General features: G+C 41.0%; 2 protein-coding genes across 2 annotated transcripts in view; one reads left to right on the top strand and one right to left on the bottom strand.

Moving 5' to 3' along the window:
* Nucleotides 1–8: 8 nt before the first annotated feature.
* Nucleotides 9–25,318, top strand: GPALPP1 (GPALPP motifs containing 1). The gene is made up of 8 exons (XM_075265475.1): nt 9–255; nt 5,216–5,339; nt 6,149–6,247; nt 8,057–8,147; nt 16,065–16,190; nt 17,147–17,311; nt 20,760–20,858; nt 23,597–25,318. Exons 1-8 carry the CDS (start codon nt 180–182, stop codon nt 23,813–23,815), a joined length of 999 nt encoding a protein of 332 aa, XP_075121576.1. The 5' UTR covers nt 9–179; the 3' UTR covers nt 23,816–25,318.
* The window catches only part of TPT1 (tumor protein, translationally-controlled 1), a 279,090-nt gene continuing 264,524 nt past the window's right edge, over nt 11,770–26,335 (bottom strand). Inside the window, exon 6 of the mRNA XM_075265483.1 lies at nt 11,770–11,779. Coding sequence (XP_075121584.1) covers nt 11,777–11,779 — 3 coding nt within the window. The 3' untranslated portion in view covers nt 11,770–11,776. The remainder of the gene's footprint in view (nt 11,780–26,335) is intronic.

Here is a 26,335-nt window from a genome sequence, read left to right on the forward strand (position 1 = left end):
GTTGTTAGTATGGGTGACCGTATAGTGTACAAAGGCGAAGGGGGTAGAGCAGGTCATCAGGGTGGAGGAATAATAGCTCACTATTATAATACTTGTCATGGCTCAGGCTGCGACATAACATAGGGCGGAAGTGGCGGCGCGTTGTAGTGACGTCACGCCGATAAGCTACCTTGTTCAAGATGTCCCGGGATTTGATCGGTCCAGCTCTGCCTCCTGGATACTGTGGCGGCAGTGATCAGGAAGATGAGGGGGAAGGTATACTGAGACTGTCTTATACTGCTAAGCATGGCCACCACAGAGAGATCGGCTGCATGTACAAATGTCGCTCTATACCATTATCCCAGCCGCTCAGTGGGGATGGAGGCAGGTTAAGAGCTCCCTCTAGTGAAGGTGTTGTGAATTACTGCCATTCAAATCTCATGTGTTGCTGTCTGTACAGGAGTTATGGGTAGATCCTAGTCCATGATATACATCTGCAGGGTCTTGGGATTACTGCAGTGCCCCAGATCACACATCTGTTCTGATGGAAGATGTCAGCCATAGACCTCTTCTGCCAGGAGGATTTTGAGATGGCTACGGGAACATTGTTACATTCAGATAGCGGTTGATGTAGTAGAAATATTGAGCATGTATGATATAGGCACTGTTGTAGGGACTATCTATAGTGTGGTACTACAATGGTGAACCATTCAGGGGTTAATGGTTACATAAACAGGTCTGAGGTTTAAATAACTCCAAGGTAATCCTATTACATCTGGGGAATAAGGGTCAGGGCCCTTCCGCATATGTCTAGGATGTCTGCTCTGCTGTATGTCTCTCACTGGCTGTCAGTGCGCTTGTTGCTCACATAAGATTGCAGGGTAGAATCGCTAAATTATATAATTCTTACAGTGTCAGCAATATAATGCAAAGTGCGCTCTGTGCCGGAGGTTTTCATACTTTTAACATTTATGACTTCACAAGCCGCCTTTGCCCTGCTGTTTTCATATTTCGTAGTAAGGGGAGGGGGGCTTTAAAGTGGTTTTCCAGTTTTAGAAAATTAGGTGTGAGTAGGCTATAATTAAAGAGGAACCCTTACAAGATCTATAAAGCATACCTGATCAGGTCTCCCTAAGGATTTGGTGTTTTGTTTATCCAAATCCATTCAGTCATTCCATAGACATCAGCCCTTTTTAGTGTTGATGCAAATTAGGCTATAGTAGCCAAGTAGGTGGTAACTCTGCCTGACAACAGTAAACAGAGACCCCATCCCTAGGGAAACAATACTATTGCCCGGTAGTAGGCTAGTGTACCTTAATTTGTACCACTACTCAAAGGCCTTATATCTTTGGAATGGCTGAATGGATTTTGATAAACAAAACACTAAAAAATTCTACTCTCCCCTCCCCCCCCCCCAGTCTCATTTCAGTGTAAATCCAACAGCTTTCAACTCCTAAGTCCATTAGTAATACTCATGCTGTTAGATCACACAGGCTATCCAGCACCTATATACATGCACACTATTACTACAAAAACCCCATTTTCCAATATACACAAACATGCGACCCCTTGCCAATGGCCCAATGTTTTGCGAGTTCTTATATCAAAATGAAAGACAGTTCTCTGAAATAAACATCATAATAAATCATATAATTCAAAAAAGGCCCCAATGACCTTATGTTAAAGAGGACTTTTCATCAGATTGGGCACAGGCAGTTTTATATACTGCTGGAAAGCTGACTGAATTCAGCCCACTGTCGGCTTTCCCGATCTGTGCCCGGTGTAAAGCGCTATCGGTCCCGGTACCGTAGCGCTTTACAGTCAGAAGGGCGTTTCTGACACTTAGCCAGGGACGCCCTTCTGCCCAGCAGCGCCTATCGCGCTGTGCGGTGTGAGCGGGGAGGAACGCCCCCTCCTTCTGCTCACAGTGCTTGTCCATAGACAAGTGTTATCAGGAGAGGGAGGGGGAGTTTCTCCCCACTCCACAGTTCAGCGCGATAGGTGCTGCTGGGCAGAAGGGCGTCCCTGGCTAAGTGTCAGAAACGCCCTTCTGACTGTAAAGCGCTATGGTACCGCGGGACCGATGGCGCTTTACCCGGGGCACAGATCGGGAAAGCCGACAGTGCGCTGAATTCAGCGCACTGTCAGCTTTCGAGCAGCAAGAGGCAACTGCCTGTGCCCAATCTGATGAAAGGTCCTCTTTAAGTGAAGCAGTGGTATAGTGACTGCTATGTGGTATGTGGTAGAGATTGCATAGGCGTAATATACTGATAAATATGCATTCCCTAAACTACAGCCATGAAGAGGGTAGATTCTCAATATTACAAATGCACACAGATGAGGTGTATATAAGGTGCCAGTCACATGATTATGTGATGTACACAAGACTCGCTTAGGGCAGGTTCACACCTGCGCCCGGTCTACGCTTTCAGGTTTCCGTTTTCTGCCTGAGAAACTGGACAGGAGACTGAAACCGGCAGTCACTTTTCAAACCCTTTTTTTTTTTCTTGACCTTTCACCATATCTGGGCACATGCAGTGTTATATACTGCCGGAAAGCTTACAGTGCGCTGAATTCAGCGCACTGTCAGCTTTCCCGATCTGGGCCCGGTGTGAAGAGCTTACAGTCCGGTACCGTAGCTCTTCTATGGTCAGAAGGGCGTTTCTGACCATTAGCCAGAGACGTCCTTCTGTCTCGCGGCGCCTATCGCGCTGTACTGTGTGAGCGGGGAGGAACGCCCCCTCCCTCTGCTCACAGCGCTCGTCCATAGACGAGTATTATCAGGAGAGGGAGGGGGGCGTTCCTCCCCGCTCCACAGCACAGCGTGATAGGCTCTGCGAGGCAGAAGGACGTCTCTGGCTAATGGTCAGAAACGCCCTTCTGACTGTAAAGCGCTACGGTACCGGACCGTAAGCTCTTCACACCGGGCACAGATCGGGAAAGTATATAACACTGCCTGTGCCCGGATATGGTGAAAGGTCCTCTTTAACCAGACAAAGTTGGACTTGCAGGAAAAAAACGGAGACCACAAAATGCACACGACAGACACTGTCTGCCGGGTTTCCATCTCCTGTTGGCAGAAGACAGCAACCTGAAGCAGAGTCGGGGGTGCAGATGTGAACCTGCCCTTACAGTCTATTAATAATGCCTATACTATTAGACCAGGTGGCCTGGCCAGCATCTATAGATACACCCCAATAGTACCACAATCCTATTTCCTTCAAGCAACACAATTGAAGTGCTGTTAACATTTAGACCTGGTTCACATCTGCTTTCGGGTTTCCGTTTGGGAAGTACGCTTGGGGACCTCCCGAACGGAAACCTATCAGCATAAAAAAGCAGTTACCTAAGGAAACCCACAGACTCCATAGACTATTATGGGGTCCGTGTGGTTTCAGCTCTGTTTCCGCACGGAAAATGCAGAGAGAAAAGTGCTGCTTTGTGTGGTGACCAACTGATATAGCAATACAGGGATAATCAACTTTTATGAATATGCAAATCAGCCAGCGTGCCAGGCCCAGTTTGCTAGATTGGGCGCTGTAAATCAGGTAGTTGCTACAAATGCCATTCAATGTTAAAGGGGTGACTTTGGGCAACAACTTTAGAAGACGTTTAGAACACTTGTGCTTATCTATGGGCAACTCTGTCATATCAGGCCCAGCCCCCAGTGCTCATACTAAAGTTCCCTACATGGCAGTATTATTGGTTTGAAAGGCATTTTAGACCTGGCAGATTCCTTTTAATGGGACTGACAAAGAGCTTCACAGCTTGGCACTCATATAGTATATGATGATATTATTGTAAAAGTAACTTAGTGATCTCATTGTCTGCATGATATTGTGTTGTCTTTGAGTCAGTGGTAAATCTGCCATTTACGTCTGTATTCTGTGGTTATTATAGGTGCACGCGTCAGACCTTACACATCTACATTTGGTGTCATATCCCCGGCATAAACTGCCATGTATATTTCAGAGAATAGATTCTGGACGCCAATGTATGGAAATATTTTCTATCGTTCCTTTCGTGTAGATGGATACGTTATAGGTACTGGCTGTGAGGGCATCCTCTGACAATTACAGCAGATGTGCACTGGGCGATGTGCCAGATACTTCACATATTCAGAAAAGGAAAAAAAACGATATTAGCTGTGCCAGAAAGTGAAGTGTCCCTGTAGTATACACAAGCTGCCACACAGAAGTGCTCATAAGCAGATCACAGAATGGAGGCCAACTCCTTTCATTGCATATTCATCCTCAGGCATCATACAGACTGGCAGCTAATAAACATCCATAGAGTGTCAGATGCTTGACTTCAGGTAGGTAGATGTAGAAAACGCAATGAACTTGTTCTGTTCTTTAAGGAGTCAGAAACATTATGGTTTTATGTAAAAAGGAGTTTTCACACAGTATATTGTACAGACTGTCCATTCCAATCACGTATTTTGCATCCGGTTAGCAGATCAGATGCAAATGCATGGCCATCCCTTTATGTAGCGATCAGTTTCTGTTGCGGGTGTTTTTACCAAGCACAAAAACTTTGTAAACCATACTTTTGTGCCCATTTCTAACAAAAAAACTGATTTGTTCTTTAAAATTGATGTCTTTGTAATCCAATGGCCATCCTTTTACATCCTTTAAATGGATCTGCTAAAAAACGTGACTTCAATGGAGCCAAACATTACCTTAATATAGGAGAGTACAATATGGAGGCATGGTCCATAAACAGAGAACCGATCACTGTCAAGCATGGACTAACAAGAGGGGAAAAGAAAGACGTGGAGGGGGCTGAGCCAAAAATGAGCAAGAATATGGTGAGGAAGTCTGAGCTATAGTGGCTGTATTATACTCCTAGCTGGTAAGGCCACCTGTTGGGAATACATAGACTATCCAGGGTTCATTCTTTTTTTGGGAGGACCACAACATGTCACAGCACTAAGCTTCACGTCTTCTATTCATCGTGTTTGCAGTCTATGGTAAAATATGTCTACATACAGTATTTTAGTTTGTGGCATTTTTTTGATCACTCTTGAAAGTAAGGCTGTTTTTTTTCTGGTCTTTTTCTATGAGCTTCAATATAACTTTACTATTACAGTTTTTAGAGTTTTATGGTAGTCAACATTTGTTTTAGTAGGACAGCACTGGCTGCAGAAATAGACTCCAAATGTGAACATGTCCATAAAAATGAATGACCAAGCTATGATTCTTAGTCTTCTATTGACTCAGATTGTTCAACATAGTTGCAGGCCCAGTGTTACCTCCTGGATACAAAAAGGACCAGAGTTCTGATTCATCTGAGGACAGTGATCAGGAGACGTCACACAGCCGCTGGCACCGTAAGGAGAGAAATACGCCATCACAGAGGTGGGTGTTAATAAGATATTTATCTGTCAGGTTTATAGATGTACAACGAAAATCGTCTAGTCTTTATCCACCAGTTAAAAGCTTTGTGTTAAATACATATATGGCATAAAAGAGACGTTTTATAGGAGTGATACATTAGGTAGCCAGAAAAGTGATATCATATATGATTACTATGATATCATATGATTACTTTGCAGTGGGAGATGGGGGGGGGGGGATTTTGCGACGGGTCTGCCTTGGGGGTTTAGACTGCAGAGCCTGGACTTGTGGGAGTATTTCTGCTCCTTTATACTGTGAACAGTATAGCAGTGGTGCAATAGCCTCAAAATGTAACACCATGTTATATATTTTTCACAAAATATTAAGAAGCCTTTTTATAGCATTTTCCTAATATACACTTTTAATAGCAGATACAAGTCATTTTAGAAATGGTGTGGTCTGTCCTTTTGTAGATGTGCCTGAGGTTATATGGATTGCCAGTCTAATATCCAAATATTGTTCCAGGACTATATTTGACACAGAGATAAAATAAATGTTCGTAATATGGGGGAAATATTCATGTTTGTGTTTTTTGAAGTTTTATTATTTTTTTGTTTTTTTTAAATCTGAAATGTTATTGGTTACTATGGGCAACACTGACACTGTTCTTAGACAATATTTGTACGTACAGGGCATATTAAATTCTATTTGGGCAATAAATGGCGAGGGGAAATATTTATATATTTTTTTTCTTATACAAGTTAAGTTTTTATTTCAAACTTTCCAGGGATTATCCTCAATTGATAGAGAGTGAATTATTATATTTTCAGAAAACTAGAAACTCCACAAGATGATGATGATGATGATGATGAATTTTTTGGGCCTGCCCTTCCTCCAGGTTTTAAAAAACCTTCAGATTCCCCTGAAAGGTATGCCTTGTGTTCCCTTACTTGTTTCATTTCCTTTATTGTTCCCTTTAATTTGTTTCCATTTTCCCTTTTATTTTCAAGCCTCCTTTCTAATTCCAGTATTTGTCGCTGTGCTTTTTGTTCTTGGAGGGGGGTGGCTATGACTGTAAGTAGGTGGCTGTAATGGGTCGGATGGCCAATAAAAACTGGTATAAAAGTAAACTACTAGAGATGAGTGAACACTATTCAAAACAACCATTTCGAATAGCACGCTTCCATAGAAATGAATGGACGCAGCTGGCACGTGGGGGGTTAAGCAGCTGGCCGCCAGCAAAGTCTGCATGCCGGCCGCTTCCATTCATTTCTATGGGAGCGTGCTATTCGAAACGGCTGTTTCGAATAGTGTTTGCTCATCTCTATAACTACGTAAGGGATCCTGGCTCCATAACACAAAACACAAATGAGATAGAGCTTTGAACCACTTAGAGTCTAACAGACAGGATAGGCATTTCATAAGGCCTTAACTATAAACTTCATGAAATCTAAATCGACAGCTTGGAGGTGGTGGTTCAACATGCAGTAAGATGGTCAAAGAAACAAAAGTGAGAGATCCCAGACACAGATGTAAAGTCTAGGATTGATTCGGGCTTGGGAGAGATTTCAGTGACAGGGCATTAATAGCTCCCTGCGAGTAGCACATTTTGTGGATAGTGAGGTGAAGGGGCTCCTCTGTTCATAGGGTCTCGCTGCACCATCACTGTAGTATGGGAGCTGCGACTGGAGGCTCCGGTCAGCAGAGGAAAAGCTGTGTTGGTGATGCGAAGTAAGCTGTGCTGGAAAGTGCACCCCCTCTTCTTCTGCAAGGTAGTACTGCACACCAGAGATGGAGGAAGAAGTACAGCTGCTCCAGCTGAAGCCCACAGCTACACCATTTTGAATATGGTGGAGGGGAGCCAAGGGCAGTGAGAGAAGCTTTGCAATTCAGGGCTCTGGATGCAGGAAACTGTACCCCATCGTCCATCCTTTTCTGCAAGCAGATGCTGCAGGAGATGTGAGGTTAAGGTTAAATAGCAGCTCAGGGTTGTCCAGGATCTCTGAATGGCCGCATGTGTCCATAGTAGTACGTTCAGAGCACACCCCAAAGTGGGCTAGCTTCATGTTGTATTTCCATCTAGCCAAATAAAGAGCATCATTTTATTATTCTATTATTTTCCTCCCCTTACCATATACTATGTGTGTCCTTCACATTAATGGGTCTGAAGTACAGTATCAGATGCAACCATTGCACTTCTTTTGGTTTTTGTTTTGTTTGTTTAAGTAATTGTAAAGTTGGATTTGTCAACTTCTGATATTTTTAGCAAGTACTACATTTTAATAAATTTTCCTGCTGCGTGAACTACTGAACAAACACTGGATACCTATGACGTTTGCTTATTGTCTGATATTTCCAATAGTAAGTCACATTAGCAGAGATTTTGTCCTTGGCTTTTGGACATCAGCCATATATATAGCTTGGATGTACCAAACATTCAATGGCATAACATTGAAATGTGAACTTCTTGTCTAAATTACAAGCAGACTGGAAAGAGTGGAACGGACTGTATGCGGCTTTTTGTCTGATCATCTTGTTCTTTTATTGTGCAGCAAGACTTTAAAATCTCAGTAAAACAAATCTATGTGTGAGTGTGTAAAATATATACATGAAAGAGAGAGAGTTTATAATACATACTCAATGATTCAATGCAGATGTTTTCAGATATGGAATATTTGTCTTTTAATGTGTTGTATTTTACAATGGTTTATTCTTTTTCTTGTGGTTTCTGTTTTTAGGCCGGTGATAGGTCCAGCCTTGCCACCTGGTTTCAAAAGGCAAAGCTCAGATAGCGAGGATGGTTCTGACGATAAGGAGTCTTCAGATAAGGTAACTGACCAAACTACACTTTACATACACTTTTACTAATGTGATGCCATAACTGACACACAGTAATGGACCTGCGTATATCAGGTATTTATATACTACAAATATGTCATCTCTGTAACAGAGGAATACCTCTATAAACCTGCTCAGAACATAAGTGGATGTTATAGAAAACAGTGCAGAATTATTTCATCTGTTTGCATTGTTAAAAGGGGCTCAGATAGTATTTTACAGCAACATGAGTTAAAAAGAGCAACACTGCATGCAGCCGTATGTATAACCAAAGTGTTGTGTCACATCTAACTACAAACAGCTAAGGCCCCATTCACATCTGTGTTCAGGTTTCTGTTCAGGAAGTCCACTTGGGGACCCCCCCTCCGAATGGAAACCTATACGTATTAAAAAGCGGTTACCTAAGGAAACAACACGGACCTCATAGACTATAATGGGGTCCCCGTGATTTCCGCACAAATCATGCAGAGAGAAAAGTGCTGCTTTTCTCCAACGCCGCCTCATCTTCTTCTGGAATGCCTCTCTGCCGCATCCTCTGCAATGATTCTTCTTCCAGCGTCTTCTGGATCTAAATCCCAGTCATGCGCAGTCGGCTCTGCCATTGGGCCTCGGCCAGAGCCGACTGCGCATATCTGTGGTCATTTTCTTGTGGCCGCTCACTGTGCATACAGTACGCTCGTGTAAGTGGCACAAGAAAAATGGCCGCAGACATGCGCAGTCAGCTCTGCCCGAAGCCCAATGGCAGATCCGACTGAGCATGCCTGGGATTTAGATCCAGAAGACGCCGGAAAAAGAATCATTGCAGAGGACGCGGCGGAGAGGCATTCCAGAAGAAGATGAGGCGGTGCTGGAGAGTTCTCTTGCAGCCCCCCAGTGCAGTTTGAGTGAAGGGGACCGCCACCCAGTGCTGCGAGAGAACTCATTTGCATACAGAAGAAAACTGGGATATCTACCGAACCGCGGCGTGGAGAAGACATCTAAAGGTAGGAGAAGAATAGCCTTTCTTAAGGCTATTCCTACGTGTTAGGGACAAGAAATGGGATTCTAATTATATAATCCCTTCAAGATGCTGACCAGTGACAAACTGTGCCAAGCAGCTCCCTTTTTGCACTGGCCTATTGCACAGGCTGTTGCAGAAACAATTGCTAAAGTGATCGGTCCCCTGGTTTGTTCCTTTATTGTTTGCCAGTAGCAGAGCCCTTATTAAACAGGGCAATGCCAGTGAATAATGATTTGTTTTGTTCCACTAAAAGTAAGCAAAGAGATCACTTGTTCACTGGTTATCACCAGCACTATTAGTCAGTTCTTGTTGTTAGTTATGGCACTAAATAGCGTCTGGCCTAATAGGTATTTACTTTAGTTCCAATTGCATGGTATGTGGGACAAGCAAAGACTAGTAGACTGTCCTCTCCTTCATCGACAGTATACATTGATTATGCCGCAGGAGACAAGCCTAGTGAAAAGCTACTGGTGTTATATCAAGATCCCGGTTTCTATCCTTCTGCTGCGGTTGTACATAAAACTAAGAGGCTGGGAACTAGGCCAAGTGTCAGCTACATTGTTGCCAAACTTATTATGGTAGTACTTTAAGACATTTTTGCCAACCTCATTTTAGCCCTGTCAATATAGTCCATTTAATTTAAAAGACAAATACATTTATAGCAATTCTGTAATGAAAACTCTAAAAAGAGTCGGGGGAGGGGGTTTCAAGGTATTCGTATACAAACACTGTTAATTTTATTAAATATTAAGCTATATATCAAATGTACATAAATTATTATATGATGATTGAGGTGTAACCTGCACTCATAATCCCAGCGACATCAAAGTAAAATATGCATGGATAATACATTTTATATACAGTATATATAAATAGTAGCTGCTGTGAAGCCCATGGGAGGATACCCGCAACAAGCAGCACCGAGCGATAATAGTGTAATACTGTATGACGCAGGACAGGGATAAGTATAAAAGCAAGTGACTGCTCACCTTTTGGGTTTGTGATAAGTTCACATCCACTTATAAAGTATATAGGAATAATTCTCAAGTAGGTATGGACCCCAGATAGCGGCTGCTGGTCTCAAGAATGTAGTAAAGGACTTTACATGTCAGGAAGATCCAATGTGTTGGAAAGATGATGCAGAAGAGTACTGGTCTAGAAGAAAATTCCTTTATTCCATATGGTAAACACACAACGTGTTTCGGTACTTGCCCTTTTTCAAGTGTGTATAGGTCCTTTGGAAGAAAGGATTTTTCTTCTGGACCAGCGCTGTTCTGCCTCATCTTTACTCCACATTGGGTTTGCAGGGGAAATAAACTTGTTGGTTTGCCATGGGCAACTACCCCAACTTTAATACGTTTCTCCCCATGAATATCACCAGAACTCCGCATTGGTTCTCAAAACACGATTCTCATAGCTGTAAAAATAGAGATGGGCATATGCAAGGCATCAACTAAGAAATTACTGTTGTCAATGTGCTGCCAATGGCAGCAGCTTTATAGGACTGAACAAAGTGGGCAATACTGATGACCTCCAGTGACTTCACAGTTAAAGACCATACTTTCCATTATGGGTTGAAAGATAAATGAAGCTTTTATATTCACTTGAAATTGAGATGTAGATTCACATGCTGTTATAATCGCTGTAAGAAATCTTACCGGACTAAGGTTATGAAAGGCAAATGCAGAAGCGGCGCTGAAGGTTTTTCCTTGTATGTGTAGACCTGAGAACAGAGGCTTCTGAAAAAAGCACCAATTCACAAGGAGAAAACGGTTTGATTTAGTGGATCCCACCCTGTCTATCAATGAGGTGTGGATGATATACTGGATTCCCATGACAGACTCCCTTAATGTAGGATTGATTCTCTGTGAATTTTTGTCTGGATTTTCAGGCAGAAAATCGGCAGCACATTATGGTTCTTGAAAAGGGGATGAGATTTAAAGAGGACCTTTCACCATTTTGCCCACAGGCAGTTCTATATACTGTCGGAAAGCTGACAATGCGTTGAGATCAGCACACTGTCGGCTTTCCCGATCTGGGCCCAGTGTGAAGAGCTTACGGTCCCGGTACCGTAGCTCTTTTATGGTCAGAAGGGCGTTTCTGACACTCAGTCAGAGACGTCCTTCTTCACAGCACAGCCAATCGCGCTGTGCTGTGAGAGCCGGGAAGAACTCCACCCTCCCTCTGCTCACAGTACTTGTCCATAGACGAGTATTATCAGGGAGGGAGGGGGGCGTTCCTCCTGGCTCTCACAGCACAGCACGATTGGCTGTGCTGTGAAGAAGGACGTCTCTGACTGAGTGTCAGAAACGCCCTTCTGATCATAGAAGAGCTACGGTACCGGACCATAAGCTCTTCACACTGGGCCCAGATCGGGAAAGCCAACAGTGCGCTGAACTCAGCGCACTGTCAGCTTTCTGGCAGTATATAGAACTGCCTGTGGGCAAAATGGTGAAAGATCCTCTTTAAACAAATTTTATCCACACCTTGTAGGAAAAATTTACTGCAGAAAAATGACCCATGGTGTATATCTCAGTCTACAGCATGTCACTTTGCTGCAGGTTTGCACCATCAGCCACCATGCTTGCAGATTTTGAATGGATCTTACATCAATGTTCTGTTACTTCTATTGTATTTTATAGACTTTTCAATTTATTCAAGTTTTTATTTTGTAGTTGGAAAATTCTCACTGTAATGTGACTTACTCATAGCGCAGGGTTTTTGACAATTTTAATTCCCAGTGTGAGGAGAGAAAGAAATGTCCATTCACCTGTCACTGGATTTTGGAAAACCGTTCTGCTTCATTTCCCATCTGTCAGCTTGAAAGGCAACAAGGAGCAGAGAAACCACAATGTTCCATCCAGATCTATAAAAAAATAAACCACAATATGTGTGAATATACTGAAACATTTCTTCACCATTTACAAACATGTCTATTTATCTTCAATACCACTTTCATATACAGTCATATATGTCTGTTTTATCATTGACTGAAAGGCTTTGGATTTATGTAACATGTTAATTTTTAGTTTTAATTTTCATTCTTTTAATATTACCCAGTAGCTTCCCATCTCTACTCACTGACAGCAAATTAAGACTTGGATTTTGAAGAGGAATAAAGGGGTTGTCCAACTGATTTCTAAAAGGACATGAAGACATGGTACAAACTTTGGTACATGGTACAATCCATTACCCCATTTCCAAAACAGAACATCACCATTACTTTCCCGCCACCACGTCATACTTACATGTCTTCCTCTCTGGGAATGGCTCCTCCTCTCTTCCTTTCTGCTAGCACTTGCGCAGTTTGTAGGTGCCTTCGACACATGCGCGGTAGGGGCACGCACTGTCAGAGGTGTCAGAGACTTCAGCCTGTGCACAGGCCTGCGCACAGCCTAAAGAGTGTATGAAAAGGAGGAGCCGTACCAGAAGGGAAGTCTAAAGAGGAAGACCTGTAAGTGTGATTTGGTAGGGGTGTGGGCTGAGTTAGTTAGTTGGGAAGGGCTAATAATGGGCGTGATGGCTTCAGAGACAGGGAGCGGATGTAAGGGAATAAGAGGGGGAGGGGAGTGAGAGGGAGTTAGTGTGGCAGCTACACACCAGAAATCTACACCACGTAAACAAATGCCCTTTAAAGAGAATGTGTTACTGGAAAATGGACTGGGTTTTTTAAACCAAGTTTTTATGCTAAATGCTTTTTTTGTTTGTATTTTTATAATAAGAATTTATACTATCTATATTAAAAAAAAAAAAAAAAAAAAAAAAGTACCATATAGTACAATTTTCATTCTGCCCAACTAAAACAGACTGACACTTCTGTCAGTTATGCAGAGGTTTTCTTCACTACAGTCCTCTCATTTCCATCACAGACAATATTACAATACAAGATAACGCCTCTGTAGATAACACCACCAACCCATCATTGCATCAATTGCTGACAACATATGTTGGCACAGATTATCTACACCCACATAAAACCAGACACTGATGTGTTTTTTTCACTTACTGAATCTGGTTTTATTTTATTGTTTATTGTTTTGATTGTTACCTTTACGCTAGGTTCACACCTGCGTTCAGCCTTACGTTCTGTGCTTTCCGTCTTCTGCATGCCAGAAGACGGAAAGCACAGACCGGGTTCAGCCATTAGCGGCGGTGAGCGTTTTATGCTCTCCGCCGCGAAACCGGATTTTTTAATCCGGACACAGAGTACTGCACCGACTCTGTGTCCGGATTATAAAACACAGTTTCGTGGCGGAGAGCATAAAACGCTCACCGCCGCTCACGGCCGGACATCTTTCTCACCCATTCAAATGAATGGGTGAGAAAGACTCCTGCAGGTTTCCGTCTCCTGCTCTGTTTTATGCAGGAAACGGAAACCTGCAGAACGGACCCCTTGGACGCAGATGTGAACGAGCCCTAAATTGTAATCCTTTGTTACTTAAAATTGATCTCTACAGAATGGAACCTGCCATCCTATTATGAAGATCTGTGGCCAGAGTGAAAATGTAAAACAAAAGATGTGGATTATTTTTTTTTTTATATAGACTCTGACAAGGAAAATGAAATAAAAAAAAAAAAAGTGCCAACATTAAAAAAAAATAAAAAAATGTTTCACATGACAGCTTTTAAACAGGAAGTCATTTTCTGACAGTACATTCCCATTCAATGTCTTGTTTTGTTTTTTGTTTTTTTTGTCTGACAAGGGTAACCTATTTCTGTAACATTCACTAAAAGGATAGATTAATTTTCCACAGTTTTCACTGGTTGTATTTTATCTCAGACACCACCAGTAAACTGTGACTGTCCGGTAGGCCGGCTCCACTGCTGGTTAGATGAAGCACTGTGCTGCTGATCTGAAGTGCACAATCAATGCTGAGGATTGTGATCCTGAGCACAGGTGGAGTGCTCCTCTAGGTATGGGCCACCATGTCCTGTACCAATCACATTCGCATCAGGACCCAACTAAGTCCTAAAGCCAGGGAAGCAGCAGCCAATTGGGACTGGAGTGGAATCCTAACCATCTTCTCCTACAGCTGTAGATCACAATTACTTGTAACACCCAGGCACATATGTCAGGACTCTGGATGGACTGAGGCTCCCATTCTGAGGGGATTCTCCCATTTTGACTGCTTTCCATTCTCTGCAAGGGTCTTCAGTGATAACTCTGCGTATGGACAGTGATGTCACTGGAGTTTTTTGACTCATACATGTATCAGGCCACTTACTTGATGCATTTACATATAGTTATATATTACATACTGTCTTCCATGGACAACATTGTAAAGAGATATGTATTGTGTAACGCAGTTAGTGACCTTTTAAAAATTATAAAAAATTTAGTGACCTTTAAAAAACAATACTCAAAATAAAACCAAAGGCGGAATAGAATTTGGGTTATATTGGAGTCCTTCATCTGCTGGAACTTATCTATAGGCTACATCCATCCTACGGAAGATAACCTTTCATGTCATTTTAATCTTCTAGAGTGACAACTGAGCTACAACATGTCAAACCTGCCTTTTACAGAACTGTTCAATGTGTCCCTCATAATGACTTTCCCAATAGTAACCCTTTAATGGTAAGAAACCTTCAAACCCGCAGTGAATCTCCAGTGGTTTTAAGAGAATCAACTGAATTTATTCGCGTAGAGTGGTCTATTGTAACTGAGGTGCTATTACCTTCCATTATGGCTAAAAGCCGGCGACTAAGACCTCCTGCCCTTTGTCCTTGGCACCACGTATAACCAGTATTTTCAAGTCAGTTTCAGCCAAATGCAGCAAATAAAAACACAGATGTTATACAATGTGTCATTTATTGAGGGTAGAAGCTTGGGGGTCTGAGTCTCAAGATGCTGGCGTTTACTTGCCACAGGATCTGAAGCTGTCACATCCTGGCAGGGTATGTAGGCTTTCTTGATCTGTCTCCTGTCACCACTTTAGGAAGTAACATATGGCAGATGCCAGTGTTGCTGCTGTGATATCTCAGCCAGATCCATCAGACGTTAGTATGTAGTCCTAGCCTTGAAGGGATTATATTGCCATTTTTTAATTTCTTGAAACCAGATCGTAAAATCTATCACTTTTTGTGTATTTATTTTCTGATTGTAGATTTTGTATTGTATTGTTAGTACATGGTTATGGAGGCTGCCATCTCTGCTCTGTTAATGGCAATTTAGTGGTATACGTTACAGCTGTCTTAGGGCCATATGCAGCAATAGACTGAGTCGCTAACTCATTGAGGTCTATGGGAGAGTTTTCTAAACATGTTTTACTTGAGGGGGGGGGGGTGTAGTTCAGCTGTGACATCTGCTATTGTCAGCAGTTGATCTAATATTGTCAGTGATGTTATGTATAGAGGAGTCATCTTCTATTGTAATCCTTTCTGTGATGTAAATAAGATAAGATAATCCTTTAATAGTCCCACCATGGGGAAATTCAGTGTGATACCATGGGTAGTACTATAGTAAATAGCAGGAGAGGACACATACAAGCTCATAGTAGATAGAGAGATACTAGGAGTCACAGCAACAAAAAAAGAAGGAAAGAAAAAAAACTTCAGGATCATTTAGTTCTCTGTGCGAAGTGATGTTGATAATACAGCCCGACCACGGTTGGAGGACACAACTGCTGCTGCAGCAAAAAAAAAAAAAAAAAAGGCCACTATAACATTGACAACTGTCAGTTGAATATTATTCTTAATGACCAGTGTAAAACTTGCAGTATTTAGCTTTTTGTTTATTTTAGAATATTGATATTAAATTGACAAATTGTAAAAATGTCTAAAAATGTATGTTTACATAATAACTTTTATTTAAAAAAAATTCTAAGTAAACATTCCCTTTAAGTTGCAGTGTTTTTAGTGTTGTAGATTTTTGTATTTCAGTATTCTTGTGTATATATATTTTCCAGGCAGCAGATGATGATGATGATTATGTCATTGGTCCATTACCTGCCAAGGGACCTGTCCAGTCCAGTGTTGCTGAGGATTTTGAACGTCGTGCCTGGAAAATGAAACAGAAGCTTACGTCAAATGATGTGAGGTTTTCTAGTTTTTTGTACAGTTACCAATACATTTTTTTTCTCAAGACATCTATATTTCTGGTTATAGTGTGCAGTTGTTACTTATTTTATACCATTCTATAATTTCCATTTGGGTATACATATGCGATTTAGAGGGTTGTAAACACATAATACGAATAAACAAGTACAATAGTTATGAGCTGACTTAATGACGGAATGGTAAAAAGGATGGGGCTGTTTGTGTTTACCATCTGAGTTACAGTGTAAACCATTTCTTCAAATTTACACCCAGGTTATAATACATAGAGGAATGTTTGTGCGTACTTTGGTATCGCATACCAAAACCAAAGTTTTAAAGAAATACTAAACCTAGAAATGTGTGCTAAAATGCTAAACGTAAAGAAGCAATCTACCGGTAGCTGCCCTGACTATTTGTCAGTGTGGAGCATTTTCTGTATGATCCTGGCAACAGCAGTCTGCTGAAATCCCCCAGAGGACACAGGTTTATCTCTGTCTGATTTCCTCCATTAGAAAATTAGGGCTAAGCAAATAGGATGGAGTTTAAGGCTGAGGCCCCAGGTTGCGGAAATGCAGCTTTTTTTGTTGCAGATTTTGCTGTGTTTTTTTGAGCCAAAGCCTAGAATGCCTACAATAGGATTGGGAAATATATAGGAAGTTTTTACACTTCTACTTTCTGCTCAATCCACTCCTGGTTTGGGGGGGGGGGGGGGCTTCTACTCCAGCCAGCTGTCTTACAGTCTAACAGCTAACAGTGAAGGGGAGGAGGGGAACATGGTTGAGTTCCTGGGACACGGCAAACACTCCTTTACACACATATATATATTATTGTGATATTGTTTTACCTGTCATGCATTTTATGTGTTTAGAATTGTTTTAACAGAACAAAAAATAGTAGATATTTTAGTTACACTGTAGCTCTCCTAAAATAAGTTAAATTTCTTGTATTAAAGGATGAACACAAGAATCCAACACGAGAGTCTTGGATGACTGAGCTTCCTCCAGAGTTGACAAACTTTGGTTTGGGACCAAGAACATTTAAGCGAAGGGCTAATGAACGTTCCGGTGATAGGTCAGATTGGACGGATACTCCTGCTGACAGGGAGAGGAAAGCAAGAGTAAGTATATATATATATATATAATTTTATTTTTTTAAATTTATTGTAAAAGTAAAAATTTCTGCTGGATCTGTAGATCATAGTAAGCAACTCTAGGAGTACAGTATACAGTAGCCAGTGTTGCTTTGGGTGGATTTCTATTGCTGTTGGAAGTACATTCTTTCAAAGTTTCACTGCTAGAATGAAGTAGTACAAGTATAGTTATGGCTGGCATGTAAATGTGAGAAAGTATACATGAATTCAAAATGATAATAATATGAGTATAGGGGCTGAATTTAGGTGAATGGGAGCTGGTCTGCAATTACCAGCTCTGGTCACTACACAGAGAATGGAGCTGTCTGCTTCCTGCTCCGTCCTCTGTATCAGCTCCTGAGAATATGTGAACGATTGGTCTACCAGGTGTTGGGCTCTCCGCTCCTCAATATTTTTAGCCAGAAAACTCCTATTTTTCTTAAAGGCATGAGCCAATGAGTGTTCCTAGGATCATTTCCTCGCTCACCAGTCTCTGAAAACTGATCTTAAGACTTGAAATATTCCTAAAATTGTCGGCTAAAGGCTATTGTACACATGTCTATGAGTGAGATACTGTTTGGGAACGGATGCTCTTGGGAACATTCATCATCGCCTACTTGGCTGCATGTACAAACAGCAGTCATTACCATTGTAAGGGGAAAAACAAATCATTGGTCCCATACAGCTTGCATTTCGCAGCAGCACATCCCTTTTTACACAGTGTGGCCTGTAGTCATTTGTGGGTTGATCGCTGGCACCTTTACACATTAGTTACTAATAATTTCTCTCAATCATCGACCCATATATATTATCCTTAAAGATCAATGGCTCCCTACATGCTGCAATTGAGTTTCTTTCCTTAGCAGTAATTGCAGCTATGGAAATTGTAAGTTACACCTTGTCTTACAGAAAGTTTAATATTTCACATGGCAGTAGCGGTTAGATTCTCAATGTTTAATGGTTTGTCTGTATGTACTCCATTTTTTTATAATCCGGATAATCTGACTAATGTAATATATGTTTTTTGCTTCCTAAACAGCAGTTAAAAAGTAAGGGAAGTGATGACAAGAAAGTGATGTCTGTCTTTACAACGGTTCTGGGCTTCAGCTCTGTTCACAATACCATCATCTCCTTTCAGTCAGGTTTCCATTGCTCTTTGAGAAACACAATAGTATAGCATGCTGAGCTATTCTACTCAGGGGAAAGATGACTGACCCATTGTAAGTCAATGGAATCCATTACAATCTATTGTCACAGTTGAGCGCTGACTTGTTTCTTTGTAAAGCGCCCTGCATGGTACTCCAGTCCTAAACATGACTGCTGATGGAAGGGCATGTGATCCGACATGTTCATCTGAAGCCTCCATGAAATAACGCTGTATGTCGCTACATGCACGCGAGTTTCCCATGAGCAGTGGTTAATAGGGGAGAAAATGATGGATGTTTCAGGGCAAATGCTTGTCCATCGGCAGATATGGGTAGGAGCGCCATGCAATCTGTGACTAAGACTGTACTGTAATAAGATATTAACAAGTGAAAATAATTATGGCCAACCTTTTTAAAGAAAGTTTTTTTGGTTTTTTTTTGTAAAAAAAAAAAAAGGAAAACTGGGTACAACAAACAACCATGTCAGTTTAATGTAGGAAAGTCTCTTTAAAGGCTGTGTGCAGTATATGGCGAGCACCACTTTATTTCCGTGGCTTTTGCAGATCTAAAATTACATCTGTGCCCCGCTCCACTTTCATCATTCCAAAGTCAAGAAAGCTGAATTTGATTTTGAGATTTTTGATCTAGATGTAATTGAATGTAGGGAGAAAAGTAATTGAAGTTCTGTATATAAAAGTTGATGAAGCCTTCATGTCATGAGCATTCATTAATCCCGCACTGTTGAACTGGGGCTTATAGCCTCAAGGAGAAACATCAATGTAAATTTTTTTTAAAGGTTTGACTTACCAGGATGAGTTTGATAACAAGCTAGATAAGCCAATTATACTAAATGTATTCATTCTACAATACACATTGTTTCATTTTATTAGATATGGCTTTTGATAATGCCATAAGGGGTCCTCTGTATTCACCATTGATATGAGGGTGCTATTTTTAAAACCTTCCTTTCAATGCATACAGTCTGAATTGGACCTCCCAAATTCTAATATTCTAATTGTAATATACTTTATTAAAGAATTTTGGCTCTTCTCGGTGAAATCCAGTGCTTCCTTATTCTGTCCCTTGTTTCTCTATTGAGAGTTCAGACCTGTACGCTGCTTCTCACTGGATATAGGGGACGGGCTGTTGTACAGTACAGGGAAGCTGAGGCTGGTAAAGGTCATTTCAAACAATTCAAGCATTACAAAACCTACAACAGTTCCAGTGTCGTGGAAGATGAGATTCTCAGCTTTCATATGACACCAAAGCTGTAATTCTTGCTATAAAATTTTCAGAGGAATTCTTAGTTGGAAACACAGTCAGGACACTGTTCTAGGCTGATATGTGACTATTTGAAGTGACTCCCCCACGCCGATCTCAACTTCCCTGCAAGAATCTGCCCCTGTACTCCTAGTAAAAGAAGTATAACGCTTTCAGCAGAGAAACAAAGAATAAGGAAACACAGGATCTCACAAAAAGGGCACAAAGTTTGTTAATAAAGTATATTGCAAAATGTATAACTTTAATGTTTTTAGAAACTGGAACATAATCTAAATTTGAGACGCTCTCCAAACCATAGCTGAAGTGCTTAGATTTGTTTTTTCTGCCCTCTTGACAATCAGACTTCTCTTTCTGGAATAAACTCGAAACAAACATGCACAAATGTCTCAGATAACTTTTAATATGGTACCGAAATAGTACATAACGGTAGAAAATACAGATACACATTTATATAACATACACTTGTCTATATATGCTGTGTGCCCTACTGAGTTGTGGTATGATTTGTAATATTGGAAGTTTGTAATATTAGGGTTTGCACTGAAGGACGGTATGGACATGTGGGGGACAGCGGAGTATCTATTGTTGTTTTGTTGTTTAAAAATGTAAAAAAAAATATCTACAAAAAGAAAAAAGATATGGTGGTCAGGCCTCTCACAGTCTTTGCTGCACACTGTGGGATAACTACTGAGATCTTTACAATGATGTGCGCTGTCTCCAAGGCTCCTCTACTGCCTATGGAAACCTTGGAATTTATTGGTTATTACAGTGCAGATTTAATCTTTACAGAATCCAAGGAAATCTAGTAGACAATTGCAAAAAAAAAAAACAACTAATATTTTGCTTTGTTTTTATTTATTTATTTATTTTTAACTATATGTAAAATTGCTTTGAAGAGGATATGTACCATTGAGGCAAACAATTTCACTGGTATGGGTAATAGAGGGTTAAATCTTGGTTGGTGGCAAGATCCTATGCATGACTTACCTCTTCTATTTATGTTTTTTAAGGAGAAGCAAGAAGGCAAGGTTTCCAGCAGTAAAGGTGATGAAATCCCCCAAGTTTCTGAAAGAGATAAAAGATTGTCAGAGCAGGTGTCCATGTATAACGTAAGTCATTGCGGGGAAATGGTTCTTATATTTACTGTGCAGACAAAATAACCGCTACTGTGAAAGGGGGAATTTACCATTAGAGTGAAAATCTATGCCGGGTTTTATGCACATACCTTTTTCACCCTGCAGAATAAATTGCAAATGTTGTTTTAAAGGGTTTTCCCAAGGGTTTGATGTTGATGATCTGCCCTTATGATAGATCATCAATATGAGATCAAAAGGGGTCCAACATCCTGTTTCCCCACTGATCAGCTGTTAAAAGAGGCTACCACACTCAGACGAGTGACTTCTTCTTCACAGACCATGTCAAGTTTATCTGTCATGTGACATATTTGCAACTCAGTCTCATTAAAATAAGTAGGACTGAGATGCAAAGCCAAGCACTGTACTTGGTACTCAATACAAATAGCTCATCAGTGGGGTTGGCTAGTGCCAGAACCCAACCAATCTAATATTAGGTGTCCTATCCTAAGGACAGAGTATAGTAAACTCAAGCTCAGTGCGCTGAATTCAGCGCACTATTGGCTTTCCCATTCTATGCCCTCAGTGAAGAGCTATCGGTGCCAGTACCATAGCTCTTCACTGTCAGAAGGTCATTTCTAACAGTCAGGAACACCCTTCCTCACAGTAGCGTCTCTAGTGCTGTACTGTGAGAGCGGTAGTTTTTTACCGCCCAGCGATGACGCTGAACCGTGAGGAACACCACCCCCCCCCCAGTATTCGTCTATGGACGAGTACTATCAGGAAGGGGCGTTACTCACTGCTCTCACACTGTACAGTGCAATAGACGCTACTGTGAAGAAGGCCGTTCCTGACTGACTATCAGAAATGCCCTTCTGACAGTGAAGAGCTATGGTACCGGCAGCGATAGCTCTTCACCAGAGGCACAGAACGTGAAAGTCGACAGTGTGCTGAATTTAGCGCACGGTCGGCTTTCTAGCGGTGTATTAAATCGCATGTACCCCATATGGTGCAAGGTCCTCTTTATAGAGGTATTCCCATGTACATAATCATATCTATATTTGTAGATAATTAAAAGTGAAACATTTTTGCAAATATAAGTAGTTAAAAATTCTGCAGGTTTAAAGATTTTATCTAATTATCTTAGTGGTGACAGTCTGCTGTCTTGATGAGTTGCCAATGGATATGACCATGAATGCAGAAACTTTCTATGGTCTGGGACTTGCCATCATCTTCTTATTGCACCTGGGTTATCAGGCAGGGACACTACATGTATTAGAAGATATACTTGGTCACAATAAGGAAATCATGGCTTATTTTCTAACTTTACAAAGGTCCTGTATTCATGGTCGTATCCACTGGCAACTGATCAAGACAACAACTTTTTACCATAAGATATTTAGAGAAAATTTTTAAAACTCTGCAAAATGTTTAATTACTTATACTTCCAAAAATCGGATTTTAAAAACGATCCTGAAATCTCAAGATCGGCTCAACCCCTACTTGTAAGTCATCAATATAGGAGGTATGTGGGTGACCTCAAATAGCGCATAGAAGGTTCAGACCATCATGATGTCCCGTGCCTGTATATGCAAGCCCAGCTACGTTACTTGTGAGGACTATCAGAGAACACAGGGCGGGGGTTCTTGGATGATGTCCAATGCCCAGGACTGCTTGTTTTTGGCGACCCCACATAGTCACTGAATGCATGAAGAATGGGCTACATTCTGTCATGAGACCAACATTCACAGCAGCTTATTCCCACAATAGTAGCACAGTAAGCATATTACATATTTGTATGAGGGAGCATAGGCCCACATTAATTTTGTCATCTAGATATTGCAGCCCTTTAAGCTATTATAATGTGTACACCATTAATCCAGAAATTCTGCACACCCAGCAGGCAACAATAGTAATCCTGTGGCATGTTGGCTCAAAATGGTCGTTTGCGGTACTGAAAAATACTTGATGATTGTTTTAAGCCTGCGCTCCTGGTCTAAAGTTTCTACGCCAATTGTGAATTCTTGGAGGTGTTTGGGACATCTTGTAGTCAGGCAATGGCAATTCAGGTGTCTGTATAGCCTGTATGCTGAGGTTGTTGGTGCTGGTATATAATCCTATAGATTGGGTTGCAGGCCTCAACACTAACATCCCTGTATAGACCTGTAGGAGTGTTTGTTGTGTCATTCAGTGGTCAGCACAGGTTCAGGAGACCACACATTCACTGCTAGAGAACACTAACGGCCTAAGATAAAAGTATATATATATATTTATATTTATTAGCGCTGCCAATGGATTGTAATATATAATATAGATGGTAATTTATTATATTTCTGCACTAATGGTCCCGATCATGACAACATGTCAGAAACTACTGTATAGTCTTAACCACACTATGCTGTTTAAAGCTTTAAGGAAATTCTAGTGACCTCCAAACTGTGTGGTATTGTTGTATGCAGTATATTGCTAAATATAGTTCCTAAACCACAAAATGTTTTTATCCATCTTTCTAATATGCATCTGTAATGTGGAGAAGGATGCCCATACTGTTAACGGTACATTGAGCCTTTATGAAGTGGAATCTTTGTGTCAGATAGCGGCAGAGGCGGTGTATGTGGTTACATAGATAACAGCATTTTCCACTTCTCTACAAGGAGTGTTTTACAATTAGAGAGACTTTACAGCAAGAAGAAAGTGGGTGCAATGTCTGAAGAAGAGACATTTGCATCACTAAGGAATGTTAAAGTAGATATTTCATTATCATTTCTTTTCAGGATTCGAAAAGATCAGAATCTCTCATAGATCTTCACCGCAAAAAACTTAAAAGGAAAGCAGATGAGGATAAAGATAAACCTAAGGAAAGAAAACCGTTTGACCGAGAACAAGATTTACAGGTTAATCGCTTTGATGATGCTCAGAAGAAAGTTCTGCTGCGGAAATCTAAGGAGTTGAATACTAGATTCTCCCATGGAAACAGCAGTATGTTCCTGTGAAGATGTACAGCCATGGATGCATATCATCTACCGAGCCCATCCCCACACCAACCCAAAGACTGCACATTATATGTCATTCAGCACCCCTTGTAACTGGTGGTAGTTAAAGTCAACGTCAATATAATTTTGCTGCGTGTCAATTAATTACATTGTAAATAATATATTAGCTTTAGAGATGAGCGAGTACTATTCGAAACGGCCGTTTCAAATAGCACGCACCCATAGGAATGAATGGACGCAGCCGCAACGCAGGAGGTTAAGCGGCCGGCCACTGGCAAAGTCTGCGTGCCGGCCGCTTCCATTCATTCCTATGGGTGCGTGCTATTCGAAACGGCCGTTGCGAATAGTACTCGCTCATCTCTAATTGGCTTCAGATTGCTCTATATACATGCTCATCATTTATGGACATCTATCTAATCTCCAATATGTTCCATAATGTTTTCAATTTTATTTTCATTTCCACCTTCACATCTGAACTATGGAAAGTTTTTAAAACTCGTAAATGTTCAGAAATTCCAGAAAATATGGGACCACCAGATGTTGCTCTAATTCAGTGTGCAGGGTACTTGGGTGAGCTTCACGGGTCCCCAGAGTGGATCTTGTTTGAGAGATGGTGGATACCGGGACACTTCTACCAGTCTTCCACAATACCAGTGCTACCCCATCAGGATATTGTATGGAAATTATAGAGAATCCAGGGTTACTGGTATATTTATTTTAGAAATCATTTAGTTTCACAGACTTGTGGCATATTTAGGTGGTAAACAAGCTATTGGTCTAGTACGTGAGTACTAGAGTACGTAAGCCAGGATTTCTTTATTTTACCAGTTCGTACCATCAAAATAAAATGATGGAATACTTTTTTTTTTTTTTTTGAGAGGTGTTTGACAGTGTTGTTGTTGATTTGTTTTCAGTTAATATAGTGTTTGTGGCATTTTATTTATCAATGGCCTTTTTTATAGGGTATCAATATCTGATTGATGGGGTCAGATACCCCCACCTCACTAATTAGTTATTCTCAGCTGGCATCGAAAGAAAGCATTAGATGGAGCTCGAAATCAGACTGCTTCATCCACTGTATAGTGGCAGTGACGTACTGCCGCTTTGTTCCCATTCACTTCAGTAACAGCTGAGCGGCACTTATTAGGAACAGCCGCTACATATTGGGTGGAGTCATCTGCTTTTAGTTCCACCCACAGTATATTTCTAGTGCCTGCTGAGACCAACTGATTGGTGGGGGGGCCCAGTGTCAGACTGATCAGCTATTGATAACCTATCCCCAGAAAAGGCCGTTTTAGGCTAAGGCCACATGTTAAAAAAGGGAAAAAAATAAAGCTGGGAGGAAAAAAAAGCAGTGGAAACACAACAGAAAAAAAAATGCAAAAAAAGGTTTTGACTTTTCTGTTGCATTTTTCATTTATACCTCCCCACTAGAGATGAGCGAGTAGTATTCGATCCAGTATACCTCACCGGCGTGGGAATGCGTGTAATCGGCCAAACACCAAGGGGTCAAACGCTTCGAATATTCGATGCGTCTAACCCCTTGGTGTTCAGCCGATTACACGCATTCCTTTGCCGGTGAGGTATTCGATCAAATACTACTCGCTCATCACTACTTCCCATCTTTTGTAAGTCAATGGGGAATCCATTGCTTTTCCCTGGGTAAAATCAACATTTGCGAGTACTTTAGATATTGCAGCTTTTGCGCTGCTTTTTTTTTTCCTGCAATGTATGGATAAGATTAAATTATTCACTTTGCTGAGATTATACAACTCTCCATTTTTGTGTTTCCACAACATGTGGCCTCAGCCTTAATGTTTTACCATGTTTTCGATGTTGGATATCATACAAAACATTTTTATCTATATGATTTAGTAAGAAAATAAAGCAAAAATAAATGTGTTTGTCATTAGTAGATTATAGACTTTTTTTTCTTTAAATACAGAAATTGCCACATTGTACCAGCCAGGGTATGTTAAATGTTAAGTGGGCATTTGGATAATGCATGATGAGACATTGAATTACTGTTACTATCATGTCAGCATAGTGATACATGAATATTTACAGGCACTTTATAGATCTGACTGCTCTTCCCCATTCTCTGCTTTCAGTAAGCGCCATGTAAATACCACTGCCCATGTGCTGCTAAGAGATAAAGATATGTTGGATGCTCACACAACAGATGGGTTGTGCCGTAGTATAAAGTGGCCTTTTATCTTCCAAATAATGATTGGCAGTGTATAATTTGCAAAAGAGTTCCAAGTTGTCTGACATATATTACGTGTTAAGTCTGTCGGATGCCTATGATTAGGGACTCCGTATCAGACTAAAGGTGATTTACAAGATGTTTGCTATGTGTAATGGTTCTAGAAATAATAGCCTATGGTTACAAGTAATTGACACTATTGTCACAGGGAAAAACCATTAACACTACCTACTACTTTTAGTTCATGTACCGTATTAAACCATTCCAGGAAGATTCTGCTGTACTTAGTGTTTCAGTTGATGTATTCCAGCTGC

The sequence above is a fragment of the Leptodactylus fuscus genome, chromosome 2 (genome assembly GCF_031893055.1).
Source record: "Leptodactylus fuscus isolate aLepFus1 chromosome 2, aLepFus1.hap2, whole genome shotgun sequence".
NCBI classification, from domain to species: domain Eukaryota; kingdom Metazoa; phylum Chordata; class Amphibia; order Anura; family Leptodactylidae; genus Leptodactylus; species Leptodactylus fuscus.

Bases quoted from the DNA above. Each gene is read 5' to 3' on its own strand.
- GPALPP1 (XM_075265475.1), top strand. From the start codon at position 180: ATGTCCCGGGATTTGATCGGTCCAGCTCTGCCTCCTGGATACTGTGGC. The intron at 8,148-16,064 runs GTAACTGACCAA...TATATTTTCCAG, and splicing joins ATAAGGAGTCTTCAGATAAG to GCAGCAGATGATGATGATGA. The intron at 16,191-17,146 runs GTGAGGTTTTCT...CTTGTATTAAAG, and splicing joins AGAAGCTTACGTCAAATGAT to GATGAACACAAGAATCCAAC.